At 33.6% G+C, this 27284-nt stretch overlaps 1 protein-coding gene across 2 annotated transcripts; it reads left to right on the top strand.

Moving 5' to 3' along the window:
- Positions 1 to 573: 573 nt before the first annotated feature.
- Positions 574 to 27187, top strand: LOC138691970 (zinc finger protein 45-like). 2 transcript variants are annotated; one of them, XM_069814666.1, is made up of 5 exons: positions 574 to 738; positions 3172 to 3257; positions 9228 to 9368; positions 12096 to 12178; positions 21748 to 27187. In XM_069814666.1, exons 2-5 carry the CDS (start codon positions 3177 to 3179, stop codon positions 22817 to 22819), a joined length of 1377 nt encoding a protein of 458 aa, XP_069670767.1. In that variant the 5' UTR covers positions 574 to 738; positions 3172 to 3176; the 3' UTR covers positions 22820 to 27187. The 2 variants fall into 2 exon arrangements, with proteins under 2 accessions (XP_069670767.1, XP_069670768.1); XM_069814667.1 differs by lacking the exons at positions 12096 to 12178; positions 21748 to 27187 and adding an exon at positions 10299 to 10881.
- Positions 27188 to 27284: the final 97 nt, after the last annotated feature.

The raw sequence follows: 27284 nt of genomic DNA on the forward strand, positions 1-27284 counted from the left end.
ACATGAATTTGTATTTCTTCATTCACTGGAATGGAAGACTGGGAATGTGAGTTAGAAAAGAACCATATTTTCCATTTTCTTCGGTCCTAACCATGTCGATAAATTTAAATAGAATTTTCAGTAATATAATTGGAAGCATTATATTGTAGCTTTATATGTAATTTTGGGTGACGCCGGTTTCCCCAGATTAGGAAGTTTAAAGGTACGTAAGCCTAGACTTCTTTTGGAGAGATTAAATGAGAATAAAGACAGGGATACACATCAACCTGATATTCCTTCAGAGTCGATCATTTGCCTAACTGACGTCAAAATTAGTCACTTTCTTGTAATTAATATGAAGCTGTTAATTGTAATTGGAAGGAGAACGTCGGTGATGTTTATCCAGCAATTCATGCCTTAAACAAATCAAATGTTTTACAACTGCACCACATATGTACTCGCACATTGGAGAAGAGACTCCATTCTACAATAGATATGAATAATAAAATTCATTAATGAATTTATCTTCCATTATGAAAAATGACTAACGATGAAAGGGAATTCTCACGGCATCCTTGATCGTGTATCATTTAGCACAACCGGTACCAGTCGAATTGAATATCAGTTCATTAAAACTCCTATTAGAGTAATCAAAGGCGTATCTAAATATAAATAACAATATACACGGCGAGAGCTAGTTGTGCTACATTAATATTGGAAGTTTCGTAATTATTTACGAGAGGATATTGGAACAGTTATGTAAGTATATTATTTACCATTCTTAATTTCTTTTTTTCTAATGGCGGGTATTAAACTCTTCGTCGCTTACCCACTTGAAGTCGGTTTGTGTAGTCCAATTTACCGACGGTCGTTGTCCAATGTAAGCTATAAGAGGCTGATCTACGTTACACCGGCGGTAAGGTGATATATATTATAATGAAGATTTTTGGGCTGCCGCAGGGGAGCCGGACCTGTGGGAGAAAGCCCCTGTGTTACCTGGACCACGGGCCTTGTCCAACACAAATCGGGGGGTACGCCGGAATCGAACCCGGGTTCACAGGATTATAAGTCCAGTGATATACCACTAGATTGCCGTGGCGACTAAGGGTCGAATTCATAGTCGTCACTTAAAAAAAATGAGGAAACGCTTAAGTAATGAGCATTTCCTTAGCACTTATTTCAGATCGTATTGCAGAGACGCTACTCTTTCATATGCCCTGAGCATTCCCTTGACATCGAAAGAAATATGGCACCATGGCTAGACGGGAGCGCTTTCCTACATTCAATTGTTTTCCAGCGCCTTCAAATTGTTAAATCGGCATTATTGTCATATACAAATACAGAAGTAAATATTATATAGCTAAAAATTATACAAGACGTCCAGAAAGCATTTTACAGAAAAGAAAGAAGTGAGCTAAGATAACTAGTTATGAAATATTGAGATATCGTCGAAAGTAAAAAATATATATATATATATATATATATATATATATATATATATATATATATTCTCTCCGAAAGAAGAAATTGACATGGAATAAAATTGCAGTCGAGTTTAATGCAAACTCCGGAAATATTCCTGTAAGTAAATCATTTTAATCTATTTTTCAGTTATTTTTATGCTAAACAAAGTGGAAGTGATAAATTACGCAAATTTTAACAGCTTATTCCTTGGGTACAATACAAACAAAAATGCAAATGACACTTTGTTGGGACGTGAATACTTTTCGAAAAAAAAATGCCGCTTAAATCTACCTGAAATGCTGCTGTATCATAAAATCTCAAAGCAACCAGTACTTTCAGCAGTGGCGGAATCGGTAAGCCTCATGGTTGTATTGTGAATTTAAAAGAGAGACACCAGAATATCCACAACAGTGTTCTTGTCGAAACGGTATCTCCTCTTAAATTGTTGATCATTATACATCTCTAAAGGGTTTTCCATATCTCTGATATATCTTTTGCTTGCCGAAACTCATTTTCATTTCAATTACAGAACTCAATAAATTAAATTAAATCATAATCATCATCTCTTGTATACCGAATCAGCTGATTACAATGCATATGAGGAAACACTTGAGTAAGCTGACAAGCTACCTTATTTGAATAAGTGTTCACTTCAGTGAGATTTATGAATTGGAAATTATTATAAGCAACTGCTTAAGTGTTTCCTTACGATAAGTGTTGACTATGAATTCGGCCCTAAGTTTCCTGACCTGTGTAAATTAGAAACAGATAAATTTACAGAGTCAACTCCGTCGGAAACATAAGCTTTGTATATTTTGAATAGTACAGAAGGTGATTTAGAATTTCCAACTGATAGTTAAATACTTTATATTATCATTTAAATGATACATTTATTGAAGAAACGTTTAATCAACCTACGATTGCCTAAAATACAGCAATTGAAGTAATATGAATTACAAATGAATCATGTAGGTCTAATATCACATTTCATAGTATTGGAATAGCGCAGATCCATGAAGTTTTTCCATTGTGCTTGTTGCATGATATTTCCTTGTATCTACTTTCATATTACCGCGTTTTGTCTTCAATATTTCTGAAGACATTGGGATGAGTTGTTTTGCATTTAAATCTCTCTACTGATTTCCAGTCTTTCTTCTTTTCTTCTAAATTCTGCCGATGGCGTAGAAATTGGTTATCACTATTTTACACTAAACCTTGTTTTTAAATTAAGACTAGTATTGTCTCATAAAAAATCAACAAAAAAACTTGCGGATTATCCATAAATAAGACAATTTATGAAGAAAAAGAGTTGCACTATTTCTCATTGCGTTGGAATGGCTCATAGAAGTACATTCTTGGCATTAAAGGCTTACGCGCATTAATACGTAACAGATGATAGGCGCGGAACTTTCGACATTTTTTTAATATATATATATATATATATATATATATATAGTCTTATCAAGTCAACATGTGATAAAGCTATTACAGTCCTCCCGTTTCACTGTTGCCTAAACATGACAATAGCGCTTCCTCATTTCCGAAAGTTTATTTTTCTTTTCTATGACCACGTCTTCCCCTTGTTTGTATTTATCTTCATCCCATTCTGCTCACAGCTGACATTTAACTCTAGAAGCATGTTCCATAGATATTTTCTGTGTAGCAAGTAAATACCTTGGGACATGTTTCGACATATCAGAAGAACTATGTTCTAATCTCCTCTTTCAGTTGTGATGGATGTGATCAAGATGGAACCAGAACTCGACCCATTGGCTACACAGGCAGATGTGGAAGACAAGAAACCTCTATTAGAGGTAAAGTGAAGTGCACTATTATTCATTTTCTGTATGCAACATCTATAACATTTCTGTGAATAACAAAGATACCTTTCAAATTTATATTTAGCAGATTTAACTAAACTAAACAAAACCACTCCAGAATTCATTGTCATGTTTGTTTTTATACTTACTTACTGGCTCTTAAGGAACCCAGAGTTTCATTGCCGTCCTCACATAAACCCGTCATTGGTCCCTACGCTGAGCAAAATTAATCCATTCTCTATCATCATATCCTACTTCCTTCAAATTCATTTTAATATTATCTTCCCATCAACGTCTCGGCCTCCCCAAAGGTCTTTTTCCCCTCCGGCCTCCCAACTAACACACTATGCATTTCTGGATTCGCCCGTATGTGCTACATGCCCTGCCCATCTCAGACGTCTGGATTTAATGTTGTCTTATACAGTGTAAATGTCCGATTATAAAAGAGTCCTCTGAAGTTAAGTATTTAGGCATAATTTTCGATAATCATTTGAAATGGAACCAACACATTAATTACCTTTGTAATTAATTACGTAAAATAGTATATTATTTTGTTTTATTGAGGAATTACTTGTCAATAAGTTTATTACGCACAATATATTTAACTTATTTCAATCGGTAATTATGTATAGAATTATAGGATGGGGTAGCTCATTTAAATCCAATTTTAATCTACTTTATTTATTACAGAAGAAAATAATTAAAATATGTCTTCATAAACCTATTGATTTTCCATCTGAAAATTTGTTTTTAGACTTTAATGTACTTAACGAAAGACAAATTTATTACATTGTATTAATAAAATTCATACATAAAAATCGAAATACTTTTTAATTGTTTTCTCATAGTTATGAAACAAAAGGTATGAATTCTTTAAGATTGTTGGAACCAAAATGCAACACTGTTACAGTATTTAATCATAGTAGTAATTTAGGCCCAAGAATATACATATAACAAATTTATATTTAAATATCCTAATCTTGTCAATTCTAATAGTTCTAGTATTAAATTTAAAAAGTTATGTATGGATTTTATAAAAATTGAAAAATTTGTTAATTTAAATTTATATACTATAATTACATAGTAGACATAAGACAAATTGTATTCTATAATTATTAATTTCAATTCAGAAATCCGCCCGTGAGCACGAGTTCTACTCTTTCAGGGGCGAGCTAAAGTTTTTCTGTATATATTATATTTTATGCTCGACCATGCCGAAATGTAGTAATTATACACCTGGTAGCAGACCTTTAATGCATGTCATTAAAGTACACCTACTCATTAAAGGTCAGGTCATTCAGCCAATGACGACTCAGGTTACAACTGTTCAGCCAATGACAGGTCAACTTTCTACCATTATAAAACCGCAAGTATCGATTATTCTCGGATATGCAATCGAAAGAGAATTAGCGAAAAGTCACGGAGGCTGGAAATCCAATACTGTCGCAGAAGGTTATGTTCTGTTACTATAATAATTAGCGTGAATTGTAAATAATATTCAAATAAATTCAATTTGTCATCTCGTTTTTCAATGTCGAATTCAATAATGAAGGTTATAATATTATAATATTATCAAGTTTAACGGGACTACGTCAAAGTCAATGACATTATTGTTCCTCGGAAAAAATCAATACTTTCGCGTCTGCGCACATCTCACAATTCACGACCTAAACAAGGTGACTTCCGATCTTGTCAGATACAAATAAAATGTATACATCTGAATACCGGTAATTTCAAGTTAGAAATATGGTCGAGCATAAAAAGTCGTATGAAACTCGCCTATAATGGTAATTAAGAAGCTCGTATGAAAATTATGAAACTCGCTTGCGCTCGTTTCATAAATATCTATACTCGATTCTTAATTACTATCATTATAGGCTCGTTGCATAATGTACTATTATGTTACAATTATTAGCAAAATAATAAATAAATAAATGTTTTATACAGCATTTTAAGACTTCATCAAAGCTATTACTTCAGATAGTTACATTTCAAAAGAAACTTAAGATGTGGAATGTTCGTGTAATGAATCATGCCAGTTTTTTATTTTTTATTCCATCATTATTTCTTAACTGTAGCAACTTTCGAGGAATATCACTTTTATTGACGTCATACAAAATTTTGTCCAATATTCTTTTGAGAAGATTAACTTCAAATGTAGATGAAATTGAATAGCTGCTTAGAATAACGTTGTAAGTCTGTTTTTGTCAAACTGAGTTTTCGGCTGAAAAATGTTGTATCGCACATCTTGCATCATGTGCTGTCATCGTCTTGCTGTAGTATTTTGATTGTGTTGCTGAGCTGAATAACTTTGTAGCGCAAATAAAATGGCAGGCAATCATACTTGTAGCGTGTCACATGGTCTCATAAAAAACTTAAATAGAAACAGAAAACGTAAGATTAATATCATGCAATGGAAGGAAAATGTACGTAAGACACTAAAGGATCAGGGGAAAATATACTTCGAAGAAAGGGACATTAAACCAGCTGTGAAACGAACTGGACCGGTGAGTAGAATAATGTTGTAAGTCAATGTAGGCCTATAGAGTGCTAAAGGAAAATAGTTAAAGGTAATGAGGTCATGGTTACTCTGAATTCTACCATGGCCTAATAACAGAATAAAGAAAAAAAGATTTTTGTCTGTGTAATAATGATATTGCATGCCTAAACAAATAATCTAAGTTGTGTAAATTGTTTCAAGTTCTTATGATATAAATTTGCCTATTATTATTATTATTATTATTATTATTATTATTATTATTATTATTATTATTATTATTATTATTATTATTATTTAATGTTCTGAAATGTAACAACCATAAAGAATCTACCAGGAAATATGGACAATATTTAAGTTTCTTTGCTTTACACCGTTGTTCTTCTGGATTGACATACAACGTTTTCCTACTGCAAATGTTGAAAAAGTTGTGTTAATTGCAAGATGAAGACAATACATACAGTAGCGTGCAAATTAATCCAAACACGACATATTTTTACATTTTCTGTCATTGTTGGCCTCACAGTTGCTCATACCGCTTTAATTGACATCTGTAGTACGTGTAATTCCATTGTTGAAGGTCTGTCGTTATTATTTTTTTTATATTATGCGACATTTTGCCTGTCTTTTGTACTTATAAGCATTTCAGTTGTATTGAAGACTTAATACTGCAATCCTGTGTACATTCTGTCGTCTTCACAAATGGATACAACTCCACGAAAACGGTCTAAAATTATAACATTAGCAGAGCACTCTTCTATGACACAGAGGCAAATTGCTGCAGAATGTCACATCAGTTTGGCTACTGTTAATTCGATCATAAAACGATACAGGGAGACTGCATCCATCACACCCTAGAAAAAAGGAAACTGTGGCCGGAAAAGGAAGACTTCACCTGCAGATGTTCGTTTAATTGTCAGGAAAAGTAAATTAAGTCCTAGACTAACTGCTGTCGACTTAACCCGCAAGTTAATGGCGACCACTGGGGCGAATATTCACGTCACAACAGTGCGGCGTAGGCTTTTGGAAGCTGGATGAAGGGCTCGTAAGCCTATTAAGAAGCAACTGCTAACCCCTGTTATGTGCAAAAAACTCTTAATGTGGGCAAAATTACATCAACACTGGACAGTGAATGACTGGAAGGATGTACTTTTTTCCGATGAGTCTCATTTCGAGGTCCACGGCCACCGTGTTTTGTTAGGTAAGGAAAGGATCCGAAAAAGTAACAGCAGCTCATCTCCAACAAGCACCCAAATATCCCCCTAAAGTAATGTTTTGGGGTTGTTTTACACATGAAGGGCCTGGAGCATTAATACCTATCAAGGGAATGATGAATTCTGACAAATATATTCACTTATTGGAAACCAGAATCGTACCCCAGCTGCAAAAATCATTTCCGGATGGCAGAGGTGTGTTCCAACAAGACCTGGCACCATGCCATACGTCTCAAAAAACTACAGAATTCTTCAACAAGAAGAATATTCCGGTACTTCCCTGGCCAGGCAACTCACCCGACATCAACCCCATTGAGAACTTGTGGTCAATTTGCAAAAGAAGAATGCAAAAAATGGGTTGTTCTACAAAGGAGAAGATGATTTCTGCCCTCATTGGTGTATGGTTTCGCGATGAAGAAATGAAGAATATTTGTGGGAAATTAGTGGAATCCATGCCAAATCGTCTCAGAGCTGTTATTAGGAACAAGGGAGGCCACATAGATTACTGAGGTATGTCTTAGATCCTTTTTTTTTATCCCGTTTGAGTGTTTTGCATAAGTAATTACGTTGTTCGGATTAATTTGCAAGCTACTGTATATATAAATGGTGCGAATACTTACTGAAGTATTAATACAGACGTAACACAGTCATATTTTGTAATATTTAACAATGTTAATATGGAATAAACATATTTTTAATTTCCTGACAAACTGTAAAAACTGACTTACAAGGATATTCTAGGCAGTCATTCAATTATTGGGGATCATCAATATAGTTTCAGGCGTAATAGATCTGGTCAGATTTTTTGTATTCGACAGATATTGTAGAAAAATGGGAGTATAAGGCCACAATACATCAATTATTCATAAATTTCAAAAACACATACGACTCGGTTAAGAGACAAGTTGTATATAATATCCTTAAATTGAATTCGATCCTCCCAAGAAACTAGGTCGATTAATTAAAATGTGTCTCGGTGAAACATACAGCAGAATCTGTATAGGCAGTTTCTATCTGATGCTTTTCCAATTCACTGCGGGTTAAAGCAACCAGATGCACTTTCACCTTTACTTTTAACTTTGGTCTACAATATGCCATTAGTAAAGTCCAGGATATCAGAAAGGAATTGAACGGATTACATCAGCCGGTTGTTTATGAGGATGACGTGAATATGTTAGGAGAAAATTCACAAACGATTGGGGAAAACACGGGAATTTTACTTGAAGCAAGTAAAGAGATAGGTTTGGAAGTAAATCCCGAAAAGACAAAGTATGTGATCATGTCTCTTGACCAGGACATTGTACGAAATGTAAATATAAAAACTGGAAATTTATCCTTTCAAAAGGTGCAAAAGTAAAAATATCTCGGAGCAACACTAACAAATATAAATGATACTCGAGCGGAAATTAGACGCAGAATAAATATGAAAAAATCTGCTGTTATTCAGTTGAGAAGCCTTTTGTCATCTAGTCTCCTCTTAAAAAATCTCAAAGTTAGGATTTATATAACAGTTATATTACCGGTTGTTCTGTATGGTTGTGAAACTTGGACTCTCACTTTGAGAGAGGAACAGAGGTTAAGGGTGTTTGAGAATAAGGTGCTTAGGAAAATATTTGGGGGTAAGTGGGATGAAGGTATAGGAGAAGGGAGAAAGTTATACAATGCAGGACTAGACACATTGTAGTCTTCACCTGACATAATTAGGAACATTAAAATTTAATCCAGAAATTTGAGACAGGAAGGGAATGTAGCACGTATGGGTGAATCTAGGAACGCATATAGAGTGTTAGTTGAGAGACTTGAGGAGAAAAATCTCTAGGGATACCAAGACGTAAATGGGAGGATAAAATTAAAATGGATTTGAGAGAGATGATATGTGATGGTAGGGACTGAATTAATCTTGCTCAGGTTAGAGACCAATGGCGGGCTTATGTGAGGGCGGCAATGAACGTCCAGGTACCTTAAAGACCTTTTGTAAGTAGTAAGTAAATATCATTAATTTTTTAAATAGTAGAGTCTGTCTTCGAAATTGGACAGACATCAAGTAGTTGTGCAGAAGTATCTAAATTTTCGTACATTTATAGGAAATTTGAGTTACTTTTAATTAGGGATTGCACATTCAGCTGTTTTTCTTTTAATAATTTGTCTCGTGTACTGCAAATAGTATTGAAGCTGCAAAATATAGAGAATAGCGTCACACTTGAATTTTACATACTTTTAGCAAACTTGTCATTGACGACGTTTTTTGTTCAGAGAGAAGATAATTCATTGAATCTGCATGTGACTGGGATAAAGGAGGAGTGTGCGGACCACAGCTATGATCTCCCTTCAGAGATGAAACTCGAGGAATCTCCCATGTCATTTCATTCCCCTATGGTGAAATGTGAAACGAAGGTGAGTGGAGATTATCTAATGTTTCACTTCTTTTTTATATTCTACTTTCTTGTTTTAATCTGTTGGGCCATGCAGCGCAGTTTGTTAGCTGTTACTTTTACCTCAATTATTATTTTTTTAAGGGAGTCCGGAAAGATCTTATCTTACCAGTATTAGAAATGCATACATATAATTTTCTTTTTTTCAGAGACTGTTAGGATTACAATCTTGAAAAAAGCATGAGTTGTATAATGTACCTTTCTGATTGCTTTAGTACAGGTATTTTGTAATATATGATTTACTAGCTGTACCCATGCGCTCCGCTGTACTTGTTAGAAATAAATATAAAGTAATTACATAATTAAAATAGGACGTTTGATCCAGGGAACATTCGTGTTTGATAGAAGGATAAATAGTTTAATATGTCACTTAATTTAAATTGTATTTAAACAATTAAAATGCGGTCATTTTGGCCCAGAGACCACTCATTTAGTGCAATGATAATTCCTTTAACATATTTCTTAATTGTTATTATATGCAAATAATTAAAATATGATAATTTGGTTCAGAGAACATCCGTTTTTGATGCAATTTGGTCCCATCAAAATTTTGCTTGGAATCAAACATATCAGAAATCATTTTTAAAGAAACTTTCGTTATGCAACATTTTTCACAATAAATAATAATAAGGGAGATATTTCGATTTATTTGATTCAAGCCCCTTATAACCTCCCTTTTGAATAAAGGGCATGTAGCACGTATGGGTGAATCTAGGAACGCATTTAGAGTGTTAGTTGGGAGGCCGGAGGGGAAAAGATCTTTGGGGAGACCGAGACGTAGATGGGAGGATAAAATTAAAATGAATTTGAGGGAGGTGATATATGATAGTAGGGACTGGATTAATCATATTCGTAAAGTCCTAATAAAGTTGGTTTTGTTGGTATTTTGCAGCCTTTTAGAGATGCCATTAAGCTTTTTACCAAGGAGCAAGCATTTCCTATGAATTCAATTATCTTGGTTTCAAGCTTTCCTTTCTACTTCAACTAGATATCTCACAAAAAATTTTTAAATTCAATAAATCTGCAGGCATTATCAGCAGTGTAATGAAACCTTCTTTAGTCCAGAAACATACCCGCACTCGTCTGTACAAGACCTTAGCAAGAAGTATTCTTTGTTACGGCAGCAAAGCTTGGACCTTAAAAAAAAGCGATGAAAATAGAATTACTGCCAGTGAAATGAAGTTTATGCACCGAACAGCAGGATACACTAAATGGGATCATAACAGAAATGAAGACATCCTACAAGAAATGAGAATGGAACCTTTACTGCAGTATATTCATCAATATCAAGACAACTAGCTCCGCCAGGATTCCTCGAGCGATCTTGAGCTACAGACCATCAGGGAAAAGATCACTGGGTCGCCTGTGAAGAGATAGCGGGAAAAATTTTGTAGACCATAACAGTCCTAGGACTATCACCTGTTAGGAAGATGACGATGGTGATTTCCAAAATTAATTTTTTTTTTTTTCAAAAAGTGGAAATTTTTACAACATTTTTCAATGCTTGTAAGATCCTAACTTCTTTTAAATGCAAAAAAAAAATATTTTTAAATAATCCCCATCAAGGCCTCAATAATCGTATCCTGTATGTTTGAACCAATTCAGAGAAATAAATCCTTAGAAAAAGAAAATGTTATATTAAAATTATACATCCCCCTCACCTTCATCTTGAGCAGAGTAACATATATCTATCATAGATGAAAATAGCAACATAGCTGTAAAAGTTAGTGATGTTGAAGGGAGAATGCTATGCTTTACCAAAATGAACCTCCAGCCAATGTTGTTAGTGCATCCACTGCTACTGTAGGCGGCTATGTCTTCATTCATTCATTCATTCATTTTATTCCACAGATCTTACATGAGCAATGAAGCTTTAAGATGTGAAACAAGTCAAAATTTTGCAATATTACATTTACAATTTTTACAAATTTTTATAGTTTTACAATCTAGTAATTTTCTACAATTTTTACAATTTTGTGCAATTGTTTAGAATATTTTGGCGAGATGTAGGGAGATGAGATGAGGTCCGAGAATTCGCATAAGCAGGTATGAAAATAGAAATAGACCAGTTGTACCACAAAACTTAGAAGAAATATCTAAGAAATCAAATCCCTGTGGAGATTATTGTTCAGAACTATGAACAGTACAAAACCAATAACGATGTCTTAACATAGTTGAAAGCTGTTAGTTGAAAGCTGAAATTATATCATGAAGATGAGAATGAAGCCTACGAGATTGACGGTGACAGTCAAACTTAGTTTGTTAAACATTTTATGGATAAACAATGTGAAATTGGTCATTATAATCTAACATAAAAATTGACTGAAATGTAAAACTGGCCATAAAAGTGTTATGGACTAAATTAAGAATTGGGCGAAATGACTACATGTGTTATAGTGTATTACATAATTAGTAGTTGAATGGAAATTAAATTGAATCATGCTGGGTTCTGGGCGAAATGTCTCTGGGTGTAACGTCTTGGGCCCGAATGTTGATTAGTGATTACGAATGAGATCGATATAGTTGCAACGGAATGATTATCAGATAACACCATGAAAAGCAGCATTGTGATCTAGAAATTACACTACAAGGAAATTATATTTATGTTCTAGTTTGCAGCATAGAAAATCAATTCAATGATTTTACAGTTATTAGTGCCAAATTTTCCATGAATTGTATACATTTGCAGGAAGAGTGGTATAACGTAGACACACTCAAGGAAGAAATGAAGCTGGAAGTAACGACAAAGGAAACTGAAGTCTCTACTGAGAGGTGAGTGTGTTATGCGAAAGGGATGTAAGGTGTTGAAAGTAGTGGGTTGCACAATTTCATACATATAATATGATATGATATATATTTGTCATTAAGAACTTCCTTCCGGTGAGATGGCACTTTACATATTCGTATACAGTGCCATCCACCTTATTACATAGCAAATTTATGCAAGTCATAACTTACTTCCGTCTCTTCCAATTATGTCCTCTTTAAATGTATCTTGTCACCTCTCCTTCACCGGCCTATCCATCTATATTTCCCCACTTCTCCATTGCTGACCCCACACTTATATCCTCCCCTCACTTCACTTCCTATTGATATCCTTGTCCCCCCTACTATTTTCTTGTATTTTCCCCCACTACACCAACTTCTTAAATCGTAATGTTTCTTTTTACTATTCGCCCTTATTCCTTCATCACTGCTACCCAAATCCGTTCCATTTTGCTTCACTTGCTTTGTCGTTGTTTTCCCCTGACTCCGCAACTCACGTACTCGCCTTGTAATCGCCTCGAAATGCTGATTGCAGGAATTTTGACGCGTTTGTAGATTTCTGCTACATGTTGATATTTCCTCCTCAGATGACGTCATAGGCTTTACTCGATCGCACGAAGTTGCTTCTTTCCGCATTCCATGTCTGTCTGATGAACTCCGTGTCGTGCTTGCCTTGCTATTTTCATGAATGTTGTCCGAGCTGATATCATTTCCAATGCTCCTCGACACTAATCCCCTAATTTTCTCCTTCAGGACTCTCCTATTCCTCTCCATTTCTTCCGAACCTACTACCGGCTCCTTGATGCTTTCGAGACATTCTTCAACACTAAAGATCAAATTGTTAATCTTTAATTTGTCACCACACAGTCTTGCAAATTGACCACTTTTCCTAGCTTCTTTCAGGAAAGGGACCAAAACTCGTCTTCTGCTCCTTACTTCGTAACTCCAATCATTGTCCATTCTGGTGGAAGTGTCCCCTAGCAACCTTCTGTTTCTCACGATCTTATCCTTCGTTGTCATGCTCTTGAATTTCACTAGTATAGGCCTAACTTGATCTGGATTGCGATTTCGATTTCTTCTCCCTTTTCTAAATACATCCACAATTTATCCGTCTCTCAAATCCATTCCAAAACACTCCCAGCACACTTCTATTATCTTCTCGTATTTTTCACCACAATGTTCCTTTTCCATTTCCTCTACTCCAAAAAATACCAAGTTAATTTCATGCATATAATTTCATCATAGTTAAATATTTATACGATTTTGCCAAACTTTGAGAAAATGTATTTATAAAGCAGGAGAGAAACTGAACTTAGAATTATTTTTACATTATTTTGTGTAGTTTTTTAAATTGGTTTATTTTACGATGCTGTATCACTTGCTATGGTAATATAACATCTGATTGGAATGAAGGTGATAACGCCAGCAAAATGAGTCCAGCTCCGAAAGTTACGCAGCATTTGTTCGTAATAGGTTGAGGAAAATCCAGGAAAAACCACAGCCATGTAATTTGTCCCAACAGGGATCAGAACCTGGGTCCATTCTTTTCACTGTCAGACTTGTTAACTATTCAATTCAATTTATTTGGCCGTTAGACATACAGTATTAGGCTTCGTCAGAATACATTCAAAAACATATAAATACATTTTAAAAACACTAGACAGTAAAATTTAAATAATACAATGATAACATGAAATAATTTGAAACTTTTAAATTAAAGAAAACTAACTAAATTGCTATTAAACTATTTATTAAAATACAATTTCATATAAATTTGTGTTGAAAAACTCAGCAACAGAATAATAGTTATTCATGGTACTTGTGACGTAAGTGCATCTTTATTGCGTGAGTGGAAAGATTTAAGCACGAGGCATCAGCCGAGTCCTTAAATTACACGAGCGCAATAAAGATCACGCTCACAAGTACCATACGTAATTTTATCCATGACCATAACGAAAAATTATGTTTTATAAAAGAAAATATGTTGAAAATAAGTCCCCATATAATCACATTTATCATGGCATGGATTTTAGAATCTATACGTGTACTAGGTAGGCTATGATGTAGGTGGCTATGATTAGTGAAGAATGGTATCTAAGGCGTTGGATAAGTAACAAATTATAATTAATTATATAATTTTAATATATTTTTTTCACTTTAAACGTGTATTTTCGTCTTTTTGAAGTTTCAGGGATTATTTAGAAATGTTTACGGGACTAATGTGATTAAAATAATTGTACATTTTACTTCTGTAAACTTAAGAGGAATATTAAAACACAATTTATCATCGTGTCTCTTTAGTCAGTTGACTAACACGTGTTGTTTTAAGATTTTAAAATCCTATAAACCCAACTTCGCAGGTTCAAGTCTCCTCGCATCCCAAAAGGTAAATTATTACAAGATTAAAAAAAAAAAGAAATACGTATTTGATATGGATGCAATGCAGAAATTACGACGTAGTAGATAGACAAAAGAGGAGTGTGAGTATGTATATTTAAGAAACAGTAATAAAGAAGTAGAGGTAGTGACATCTAGTAACTAATATATTAACTTCTTGAGTAATAGTTGAGTGGAAAAGTATACATGTGTGCCCCGGTACTAGGAAAATACTAATGAACTGTGAGATAAAGTTCAAACTGTGAGGTAAAGTCTTTATCTCACTAGTGGAAAAAAGTAATGTTGAATAAAAGCCTACTTTACAAACGCAAAAGTATTCAGTAAAGGCATGTTTTTTGTTATGGTCATGGATAAGAAGGATTATGTAATAACCAATTGTAAAATTTAGTCTTGAAGCTATTGATTGGTAATTTATAATATTCACTGGGGAGCTTATTACATACTTTCATCCCCATAATTAAAAAGTTTGTGTTGCTCTTTGTAATCTGCAATATGGAATATTAATTTCTTCACTATTTCTAATTTCATGATCATGTATATTGGCCAGTAATGAGTAATTGTCTATATTTTGTCGAGTGTAAAGTACTAGATCATATATATACAAATTTATGATTGTTAAAATCCGTGATTGTCTGAAAAGTGGCCGACAATGTTCCAGATAGTTTGATTTACATAAAATTCTAATCGCTTTCTTTTGTAAAATCAAGACGTTTCCGATTTTCGTTCCATTTCCCCAGAAAATTAGGGAATATCGGATTATCGACTGAAAGGAAGAAAAGTAGGCACATCTTAAATAATTTTGAGAAACGCAAGTCGTTAATTTCTTTAACAAATATAAAACTCTTGATAGCTTTGTGCATATGTATTCTATGTGGTTATCCCATGTTAAACTGGAGTCTATAAAAAGTCCTAGAAAATTTGTGTAGTTGAGTCTGTTGTCCTTATTTATTAGATAATTTAGGCTGAAAGTTATGTTGATAGTTTTTTCTTAATTAAGCAAGAAACCATTAGATTCAAACCATAAAGCCATCTGTGATAGAGATATTACTCAATATCAAGGGACTATTTTGTGTAGTTTCAGACTATATTTATTTTAATACACTTTTTTATCAACTACATTTTTCCAGTTTCATGTTATAGTCAGAGTATGCTAATCACCTGACTCCCACTGGACCTATTTCACATGGTATGGTGTTGTAATTACAAGTAAATTTCTAGTAAGTAGTAAAGATATTAGAATTTCTGTTCACAAAGGACTTTTCTACAGTAGTACTTTACCATTCCATGCTTACAAATTACCAAAGATATCTTTCATGATTCTTTTCTACTAAATTACTAGTGAATTGTCAAATATTCTCTACTAGGGAAAGAAGACTAATGCGATTTAAATATATTTATTTCCTAGTATTAAGATATACTTTGATAAATATGTGGTGTAGAATATCTTTTGTTTTTTTCTATTTCCTTCAAAAGGAACAATTTCATCTTCTTTGACACCACATCACTAATTTTGCTGTGTTCGCAATTTCGTAACAATTAAGTTTTGCGGGTGAACATCGTTATTAGTGGCATCTGTTGGTTATTATGGGAAACTACAACGGATCGCGGAAGAACTTGATGATGATAATAAGGAAGTACATATTTCATTTTCTAAGAAGTAAACTAAAATAAATTACAATGCAGGGTTACGAAATTCATAGAATATTACAACACTGTGAATCTCTGTTGTGAAACCTGCTTTAAAACATTACGATTAAAGACACGAACATAACCTAATTCGACGAATGAAATACAAAGATAAACAGCTGTTTAATGTTTTGCAGGGTTACGAAATTCATAAAATATTACAACACTGTGAATCTCTGTTGTGAAACCTGCTTTAAAACATTAAAGACACGAACATAACCTAATTCGACGAATGAAATACAAAGATAAACAGCTGTTTAATGTTTTGCAGGGTTACGAAATTCATAAAATATTACAACACTGTGAATCTCTGTTGTGAAACCTGCTTTAAAACATTAAAGACACGAACATAACCTAATTCGACGATTGAAATACAAAGATAAACAGCTGTTTAATGTTTTGCAGGGTTACGAAATTCATAAAATATTACAACACTGTGAATCTCTGTTGTGAAACCTGCTTTAAAACATTAAAGACACGAACATAACCTAATTCGACGAATGAAATACAAAGATAAACAGCTGTTTAATGTTTGACATGACGTCACTTGTAGCGATTCATTGATAATGTACAACATACTGTAATACTTTCGTGGAATAAAAAGACACAACTCCATACTTTACAACATCTTTCATCAGTAATTTGTAATGTACAACACCATACCTTTGTGGAATAGGCCCAATATTAGAATTGTCGGAGATATTACTTCATGATGTATGGCAAAGAAACTTAACATCTGAGAATAAATAGAACTGTAGTCGTTTCTGAGATGCATTGCCAAATACAACATGTCATGCAGTTTTGCGAATGAAACTACAGTTGCTATGTTGATTTGAATTTTTTAATCTTTTCTGTGTATACTCGAAGGTGCACATGATGATGTACGAAGAATTAATGATAGCTGGAAATTCGTGTTGCCAACATTGAATCTGAAGCACTAACATTACTACCTAAACATTCATGACTTACTTACTTACTTACTCGCGTTTAAGGAACCCGTAGGTTCATTGCCGCCCTCACATAAGCCCGCCATTGGTCCTTATATGAGCAAGATTAATCCATTCTCTATCATCATATCCCACCTCCCTCAAATCCATTTTAATATTATCTTTCCTTCAAAGTCTCGGCCTCCCTAAAGATCTTTTTCCCTCCGGCCTCCCAACTAACACTCTACACGCATTTCTGGATTCGCCCATACGTGCTACATGCCCTGCCCATCTCAAACATCTGGATTTAATGTTCCTAATTATGTCAGGTGAAGAATACAAAGCGTGCAGTTCTGTGTTGTGTAACTTTCTCCATTCTCCTGTAACTTCATCCCTCTTAGCCCCAAATATTTTCCTAAGCACCTTATTGTCAAACACCCTTAACCTATGTCCCTCTCTCAAAGTGAGAGTCCAAGTTTCACAACCATACAGAACAACCGGTAATATAACTGTTTTATAAATTCTAACTTTCAGATTTTTCGACAGCAGACTGGATGATAAAAGTTTCTCAACCGAATAATAACAGGCATTTCCCATATTTATTCTGTGTTTAATTTCTTCCCGAGTATAATTTATATTTGTTACTGTTGCTCCCAGATATTTGAACTTCTCCACGTCTTCAAAAGATAATATTCCAATTTTTATATTTCCATTTCGTACAATATTCTCGTCACGAGACATAATCATATACTTTGTCTTTTCGGGATTTACTTCCGAACCTATCTCTTTACTTGCTTCCAGTAAAATTCCCGTGTTTTCCCTAATCGTTTGTGGATTTTCTCCTAACATATTCACGTCATCCGCATAGACAAGCAGCTGATGTAACCCGTTCAATTCCAAACCCTCTCTGTTATCCTGAACTTTCCTAATGGCATACTCTAGAGCAAAGTTAAAAAGTAAAGGTGATAGTGCATCTCCTTGCTTTAGCCCACAGTGAATTGGAAACGCATCTGACACAAACTGACCCATACGAACTCTGCTGTACATTTCACTGAGACACATTTTAATTAATCGAACTAGTTTCTTGGGAATACCAAATTCAATAAGAATATCATGTAAAACTTCTCTCTTAACCGAATCATATGCCTTTTTTAAATCTATGAATAACTGATGCACTGTACCCTTATACTCCCATTTTTTCCTCCATTATTAAACATTCATGACTTAAGAAAGTTATTGATTCTTCTCATACAACTCATACTGATTCTTCTATATGAATGTATAAGTAATAATAAATTATATTTCTGCTTTGTATTATGCAATATTATAAATAATAATATACACAGTATGGAATCTGAATAAAATTAGGGAGCTTAATTTAGAGTATATAGCATAGCTTAATTAGCATCTCAAATTGTACCAGTCTAACAGTTACAAAATTACTATCGTGGTATCTGTAACATTCGTGTGTTCGAAGACGTGTTGTCAGTAGTGAAGTGAAATTAAAGATTATCAGTAAATTATCCCACTACGAAATGTTCATCGTTAATTTCCAGTACGAAAAATGTCGCCAGTCGTCAAATGTCCAGTATAGAATACGTCCACAGTGCTTAAAATGGCAATTATCTTAAATGTCCAGTATCAAAAATGTCCCCAGTCATCAAATGTCCAGTATAGAATATGTCCACAGTTATTGGATGGACATACCTTAAATATCCATTGTCATTAAATGTCCACTATACAAAATGCCAGTCATTAAATGGCCATTATAAAAAATGTCCGAAGTTATTACATGTATGGTATCATAAATGTTCAGAACTATATATATATATATATATATATATATATATATATATATATATCGAATGTGAATAAATCATTTAACAATGAAATGTAAGTTAAAGTTACAATATTCTGTATCGGTAACTAATTGTATTTTCTAAAATTCTCCTGAATTGGAGTCATCATGCAGATTCAAATGATATAATGAAAATGCCCGCAAGTATTGCTTCCCGTGATTATTGTCATTATATTGATTGTATCGGTATACACTCCCTTCAATTCGCGTTGATTTGTAATATACTTCTTGTTTTGGGGATGTCTTACGTTTATGTGGCTATAGCGAATTTGAATTAAGTTGTGGGACTCTGTGTCTAATTCCTTTATTGTTTTATGTTTTCTATATAATATCTCCAAATAGGCCTACTGACGTGATAAAACACTTTATGAAAGTTAGAGTGGAAATATTCCACTACATTATTGGTCGTATGAACACCTTCTCACTTTTTTCCATGATTATTTAACGATGCTGTATCAAGTACTGGGTTATTTAGCGTCGATCGAATTGGTAATAGCGAGATGGTATTTGGCGAAATTGGGCTCTCCGAAAAAGAATGTTCAATAATCATCTCTTTACAATCATACGGTATATTGGATATTTTGATTTGTGGACATTTCTAATATTGAACATTTTGAATTGTGGACATTTTTTTAAATTGGACATTTTGATTTGTGGACATTTCTAATATTGAACATTTTTAATTGTGAACATTTTTATAAATTGGACATTTTGATTTGTGGACATTTCTAATATTGAACATTTTGAATTGTGGACATTTTTATACATTGGACATTTTGATTTGTGGACATTTCTAATATTGAACATTTTGAATTGTGGACATTTTTATAAATTGGACATTTTGAATTGTGGACATTTTTATAAATTGGACATTTTGATTTGTGGACATTTTTATAAATTGGACATTTTGATTTGTGGACATTTCTAATATTGAACATTTTGAATTGTGGACATTTTTTTAAATTGGACATTTTGATTTGTGGACATTTCTAATATTGAACATTTTGAATTGTGGACATTTTTATAAATTGGACATTTTGATTTGTGGACATTTCTAATATTGAACATTTTGAATTGTGGACATTTTTTTAAATTGGACATTTTGATTTGTGGACATTTCTAATATTGAACATTTTGAATTGTGGACATTTTTATAAATTGCACATTTTGATTTGTGGACATTTCTAATATTGAAAATTTTGAATTGTGGACATTTTTATAAATTGGACATTTTGATTTGTGGACATTTCTAATATTGAACATTTTGAATTGTGGACATTTTTTTTAAATTGTACATTTTGATTTGTGGACATTTCTAATATTGAACATTTTGAATTGTGGACATTTTTATAAATTGGACATTTTGATTTGTGGACATTTCTAATATTGAACATTTTGAATTGTGAACATTTTTATATGTTGGACATTTTGATTTGTGAACATTTCTAAATATTGAACATCTTGAATTGTGGGCATTTTTATAAATTGGACATTTTGATTTGTGGACATTTCCAAATATTGAACATTTTGAATTGTGGACATTTTTATAAATTGGACATTTTGATTTGTGGACATTTCTATAGAGTGGATATTTTGACTTGTGGATATTTCTTTATATTGGACATTTTGATTTGTGGACACTTCCATAGATTGGACATTTTGACTTGTGGATATTTCTTTATATTGGACATTTTGATGTGTGGATACTTCTATTTATTGGACATTTTGATTTGTGGGCATTTCTATATATTGGACATTTTGAATTGTGGACATTTCTATATATTGCACATTTTGAATTGTGGACATTTCTATATATTGGACATTTTGAATTGTGGACACTTCTGTATATTGGACATTTTGATTTGTGGACATTTCTATATATTGGACATTTTGAATTGTGGACATTTCTATACATTTTCACTAGAGAAAATTTCTATATATTATACATTTTGATTTGTGAACATTTTTCAAAATCGGACATTTTGAATAGTGGCCTTATTTGAATGGACATTTTGGTTGTGGACATTTTTAATGGACTTTCTGTAGCATATTCGACTTTGTGCTGTAGACGAATTGGCCTGGAATGAAATTAACAGCTAGAACATCATTAAATTGAAGTAATTGATCAACTAATGGAGCAGCAATGTTGAAATTATAATTTAGTACCTCACGTTTCATTGAACTGATTATCCATTACGTGAGTGTTAAAATAATCTACCCATTGTTATTCAAACGTATGTCATGTAATTTGATCATTTAGCTTTAAACTAACTATAATTTATATAATTAAATTTTTAACCCTTTGTTTAGAACCATGTGTTCATAAACAATTTATGAAATAGGACTCCATGTTGCCCTAACAGCGAAAACGTTCATCCTCCACACATCCATAATTTTAAATATTTGACTAGAGTTATAGTCCAGTTTTATGTAATATAAGTTATAGACTGAAAAATTCATTCATAAATTTGTGATTACTTATAACTTATCGGATGAAAATATCAACAAAGTGAAGTTATGCTATTTTTTTTTGTTTCACCGCGTATTCCTGAATGGGTACCTATGTTCGGTGTAAGACTGTGAAATATTGTATTAATTTACAGAGATCAGATTAGAGTAACTGAATTTTGCATGTTACTGATAATGATTTGTAACTAAAGGCAATGAGAGAAGTTATTATTAACAACCATATTACATTTTCACCTCAGCATTGCAGGAATTAGTGACAGCAGCATATTATCACAGTGGAACAATACACCAGAGGAAGATGACGTGACTGTAAGAGAAAGTCTTAAAAATTACGTGCACTCAGAGACACCTGCCTGCGAAAAGTCAATTGACTCCAGTAATTACCATAAAACGATTTCAAAATCAAGCAGTACCGGATCTCACTCTCGCAGTGACAAGATTGACAATTCAATTTCGAGGAACGTCGGAGGCAAATCCTTCAAGTGTAATATTTGCGACAAGATTCTAGCGCGTTCCTTTACACTCAAAAGGCATTTACTGACTCATACAGGCGAAAAACCGTGCAAATGCGATGTCTGTGGAAAGTGTTTTAGTTCATCGGGTGGTTTAAAAGTTCATTTACGTACCCACACGGGTGAAAAACCGTTTAATTGTGACGTATGTAAGAACTGTTTCACAACTTCCAACGATCTCAAAGTCCATTTTCGTATCCACACTGGCGAAAAGCCATTCAAATGCAATATTTGTGGTGAGGGCTTTAACCATTCACAGACTCTAAGAAGCCATGTAAGTTATCACACAGGTGAGCCACTTTACGTTTGTGATATCTGCGGTAAAAGTGTTTCGACATTGGGAAGTCTTGCTGTTCATAAACGTCTTCACACAGGGGAAAAGCCGTATAAGTGTAACGAGTGTGGAAGATGTTTCACTGCAAACAGATCGCTTTATGCACATCAACGCCACCACATAGGCAAGCCATTCAATTGTGATGTGTGTGGAAAATGTTTCTCATTAAATGAAACTCTAATTTTTCACAAACGTCTGCATACAGGCGAGAAGCCATTCACGTGTCACGTGTGTGGGAAACGTTTTTGCCAATCGGGAGTGCTAAAAGTTCATTTACGCACACACACAGGGGAGAAGTCATTCAAATGCGATGTCTGTGGAAAATGTTTCACTCAATCTAGCAGTGTGAAGACGCACTTACGGCAGCACACTGGCGAGAAACCATACAAATGTGATGTTTGTTCTGAGAGTTTTTCTCTATCGAGAAGCCTGAAAAATCATGCAAGGCAGCACAGCAAAGATTAAATTCAAATCTAAAATTGAAGTGTGTTAGAGAATTCCACAGACTAAAACCATGCATGCAAAATCAGTGATCAGAAATCGTATTAATATAACTTCATCCAGCTTTATCTAATTTCAATGTTTATATTTGCAGCTATACGCAGTGTTTCGAATTCATAGTACAGTGCCATACCAATACAACGTTTATGTTCACACTGAAAACATACGTTCATACCTTGCATAAGCATATTTGTTTCTATGAAGGTGAAGTTTAATTTTGAACAACATATTTGCGACTTTAGTTTGATGAAAGTGCGAAATGTCCGCATAATGTTTACTTTTGACTTACAGTGAAAAGTGTCTGTCATATTATTCTCTGTGTGCTCATTAGGTTAGTATGTGACTGTAATTTAGATATTGGCAATTATTGAAGTGGACTGCGTTATCAAATGAAGGGTTTACACATTACAATTTTATATTAATAAACATTTGCAACATTTTTATATTCAATCACATGTTAAACTTTACAAAAATGCAAATGACTTCGTTAAATTTTACATAATACAAGATAAATATCTTCAAGCACGATTTACATTGTGATAGTGTTAGGGTCCGTTCACACGGAATGGAATTTCTCGTAACGGTTGTTCGAATCCATTTCGTGCGGACAGAAGTGTACATACGGTTACATTTTTTCCCGTATTCATTCATTCATAGTGTTCTGCCCAAGGGTGGGTCTTTCACTGCAAACACAGCATTCTCCAGTCCATATTTTCTGCCTTCCTCTCAGGGCTCAATTCATAGTCAACACTCATCGTAAGGAAACCCTTAAACAGTTGCTTATAATAATTTCCAATTCATAAATCCCACTGAAGTGAACACTTATTCAAATCAGGTAGATTGTCGGCTTATGTGTTTCGTCATATTCATAGGAATCATCTCGTTCAGTATATGGATTATGATTTTGATGATTTCTTTTAGTTCTATAAAGAAAATGAATATGAAAATGTGTTTCGGCAAAACAAAAGATATATCAGAGATAAGGAATTTTACTGGACGCAAGTAAAGAGATAGGTTTGGAAATAAATCCCGAAAAGACAAAGTATATGATTATGTCTCGTGACGAAAATATTTTACGAAATGGAAATATAAAAATTGGTAATTTATCGTCTTGAAGAGGTGGAGAAGTTCAAATATCTTGGAGCAACAGTAACAAATATAAATGATACTCGGGAACAGTTGTATTACCGGTTGTTCTTAATGTTTGTGAACCTTGGACTCTCAGTTTGAGAGAGGAACATAGGTTAAGGGTGTTTGAGAATAAGGTGCTTAGGAAAATATTTGGTTCTAAGAGGGATGAAGTTACAGGAGAAAGGAGAAAGTTACACAACGCAGAACTGCACGCATTGTATTCTTCACCTGACATAATTAGGAACATTAAATCCAGACGTTTGAGATGGGCAGGGCATGTAGCACGCATGGGTGAATCCAGAAATGCATATAATGTCAGTTTGGAGGACGGAGGGAGAAAGACCTTAGGGGAGGCCGAGACATAGATGGGAAGATAATATTAAAATGGATTTGAGGAGGTAGGATATGATGATAGAGACTGGATTAATCTATCTCAGAATAGGGACCAATGTCGGGCTTATGTGAGGGCGGCAGTGAACCTCCGGGTTCCTTAAAAGCCAGTAAGTAAGTAGAACCCTTTAGAGATTACAATGACCAACAATTTAAGAGGCGGTACCATTTCTACAAGAACACCATTATGGATATTCTGGTGTCTCTCATTGAAATTCACAATACAACCATGAGGCTTACCGATTTCAACACTGCTGAAAATAGTGGTTGCTTTGAGATTTTATGCTACACCATAATCTCAGGTACGTTTAAGTGGAATTTTTTTCGAAAATTATTCACGTTCCAACTATGTGTTATTTGCACATTCCTTTCTATTCTACCCAAGGAATAAGCTGATAAAATTTTCGTAATTATACAACTACCACTTTGTTTACTATAGAAATAACTAAAAAGTAAATTAAAATGATTTATTTACAGGAATATTTCCGGAGTTTCCATTAAGCTCAAACGCAATTTTGTCCCATTTCACTTTCTTTCTTTGCAGAGGACAAATATCAGATACTGTACTTTCGACGACATCTCTATATTTAATAACTAGTTGTCTTAGGTCACTTCTTTCTTCTTCTATAAAATGTTTTCTCGACATTTTGGATAATTTTTAGTTCTATAACATTTACTTCTATATCTGTGTATGCCGATTTAACAATTCAATGTACGAAAACGCTCACGTCTAGCCATGTTACCGTATTTCTTTCGATATCAAGGAAATTTTATTTATTTATTTAATACTTTACACTTGAGCTACATTCGGCATTGCAGCCCAAAATAGCAGAAGCTCGTGGTCGGACGCAGTTCAGATCAGTTATACAATATATATCACAAAATTAAGAGAGTTCATTGAGCACAATAACATTAATAAATAGTAAAACAATACAGCATGTAATAATAGGGTCTATATAGAAATAGAAAATACAAAGTACATAAATATTAGCATATCAATTTTTAACTCAATTAGCTTAAACAATTAAAGAATTAATCTGATTTGTTCCTTAAATCCATGTGTGTTAAGTGTACTTAGCTCAGGGTAAGCTCTAATTAATTCATTATATATTTTGGGTCCAAAATTTCTGCTGTGTTTTAATCCAGCAGTTGTGTGGGATTTGGGAGTATTTAGAAAGAAACTGTAGTTTTGTCTCGTATGGTATTCGTGAGGATGAAATTTAAATTTATTGTGGTTTTTATGGAAGTAAATCAGCAATGTTTGTTTATAAATTTGTTCTAGATTTGATACACCAAATTCCTGAAAAATTAATTTTTTTGGGTAATCAGGAGGTTTATATAGACAAATTTTGATCATTCTTTTTTGGAGTAAGTTTAAAAGATGGACATTCGATTTTGCCTTTCCTCCCCAATCTAATATACCATACTGAATTATTGATTGAAACTGAGCTAAGTACACAGTACGCAGAACATAAACAGGTAAATAAGAGCGTAGAATGGAAATTTGTGGATTGTTTTACGCAATCTGTTACACAGGAAGGAGATATGCTTGTCCCATTTTAAATGTTGGTCAATAATAATGCCTAAATATTTAAATTGTGAGGATGTACTCAAAGCGTTACATGAGCAAGTAGGTAGGTAACAATCATGTATTGTTATGCTTCTATTATTATTTATTTTTAGTGATGTTAATGAAAATGGTATTAATTTTGTTTTAGAAACGTTCAAAGAAAGTAAATGAGCATCCAGCCATTCTTTAATAATGTTAATACCACTGTTAGAATTTTGATAAGTTTCATTTCAACTCGAACCGCTAAATATAATCACAGTATCATCAGCATAAGAATACAGAGTACCAGAATATTTCTAAATGTCAATTTTAAGTAAATCGTTCATATATATATTAAATATATATGAAAAAGTAGCGTCTCTGCAATACGATCTAAAATAAGAGCTAAGGAATCGTTGATTACTTAAGTGTTTCCTCCTTTTATAAGTGACGACTATGAATTCGACGCTTAGTCGTCCCATGTGATCCGTGTATCTTAATGTCGTCTATCATCTGATATCTTATATCCCGACCTCTTCTCCCGTTCACTATTCTTTCTAGTGCATCCTTCAGAAGGCAGTTTCTTAATCAGTGACTCAGCCAGTTCCTTTTCCTCTATCTGATCAGTTTCAGCATCAATCTTTCTTTACCCACTCTTTCCAATACAGTTTCGCTTCTTTTACGTCTAGGATCTTCTACCAATAACAGACTCATCATGCCAAGTTTCCAATTTTTCTTGGGAAAAGCAAATTCGTTAGCTTCCCGTTGCTTTCTGCACACCACTCTCTTTCACATCTTAAAAAATCCCTGCCAGCTCCAGCGTGGAGGTGAGGAGAGTGGATTTGACTAATTAGGCCATCAGGACTTCACCAAAATTCACTGCAAGGGTTAAATATCAGTTATATATATGAAGTTTTTGACCCGATCGGAGACTGGGAAATTCAAATTATTTTCCCTTATGTAACTTAAATTTCATTATGCATGGGAGAAAAAATCTAACTGTGTGTACACTTCTATCTGCAAAAAAGAAAATAAAAATCGATTCGAATGAATTGCTGTTTCGAGAAATTTCCATACCGTGTGAACGGACCCTAATAAGTACAAGTTTAGATATTTGTGTGCTAAAGACTAAAATTTCTTAGATTTGCAGATATCTTTTTAGTAAAGTCCTTTTCTATGAACAACTTTTTAAAGACTTATTATATGAAAAATAACTTAAAACTTAAATTTTGATATTGGTTTTATTAAAGCTAACCTATATAACATCTACGTGCACCTTGTTGCTTCTTTCTTAGTGATATTTATCCTCCAACCTACTAGTGTACAGTACTTCTTTTCATTGACAAATTTGGAGTACAC

Source organism: Periplaneta americana, chromosome 16, assembly GCF_040183065.1.
Source record: "Periplaneta americana isolate PAMFEO1 chromosome 16, P.americana_PAMFEO1_priV1, whole genome shotgun sequence".
Lineage (NCBI taxonomy): Eukaryota > Metazoa > Arthropoda > Insecta > Blattodea > Blattidae > Periplaneta > Periplaneta americana.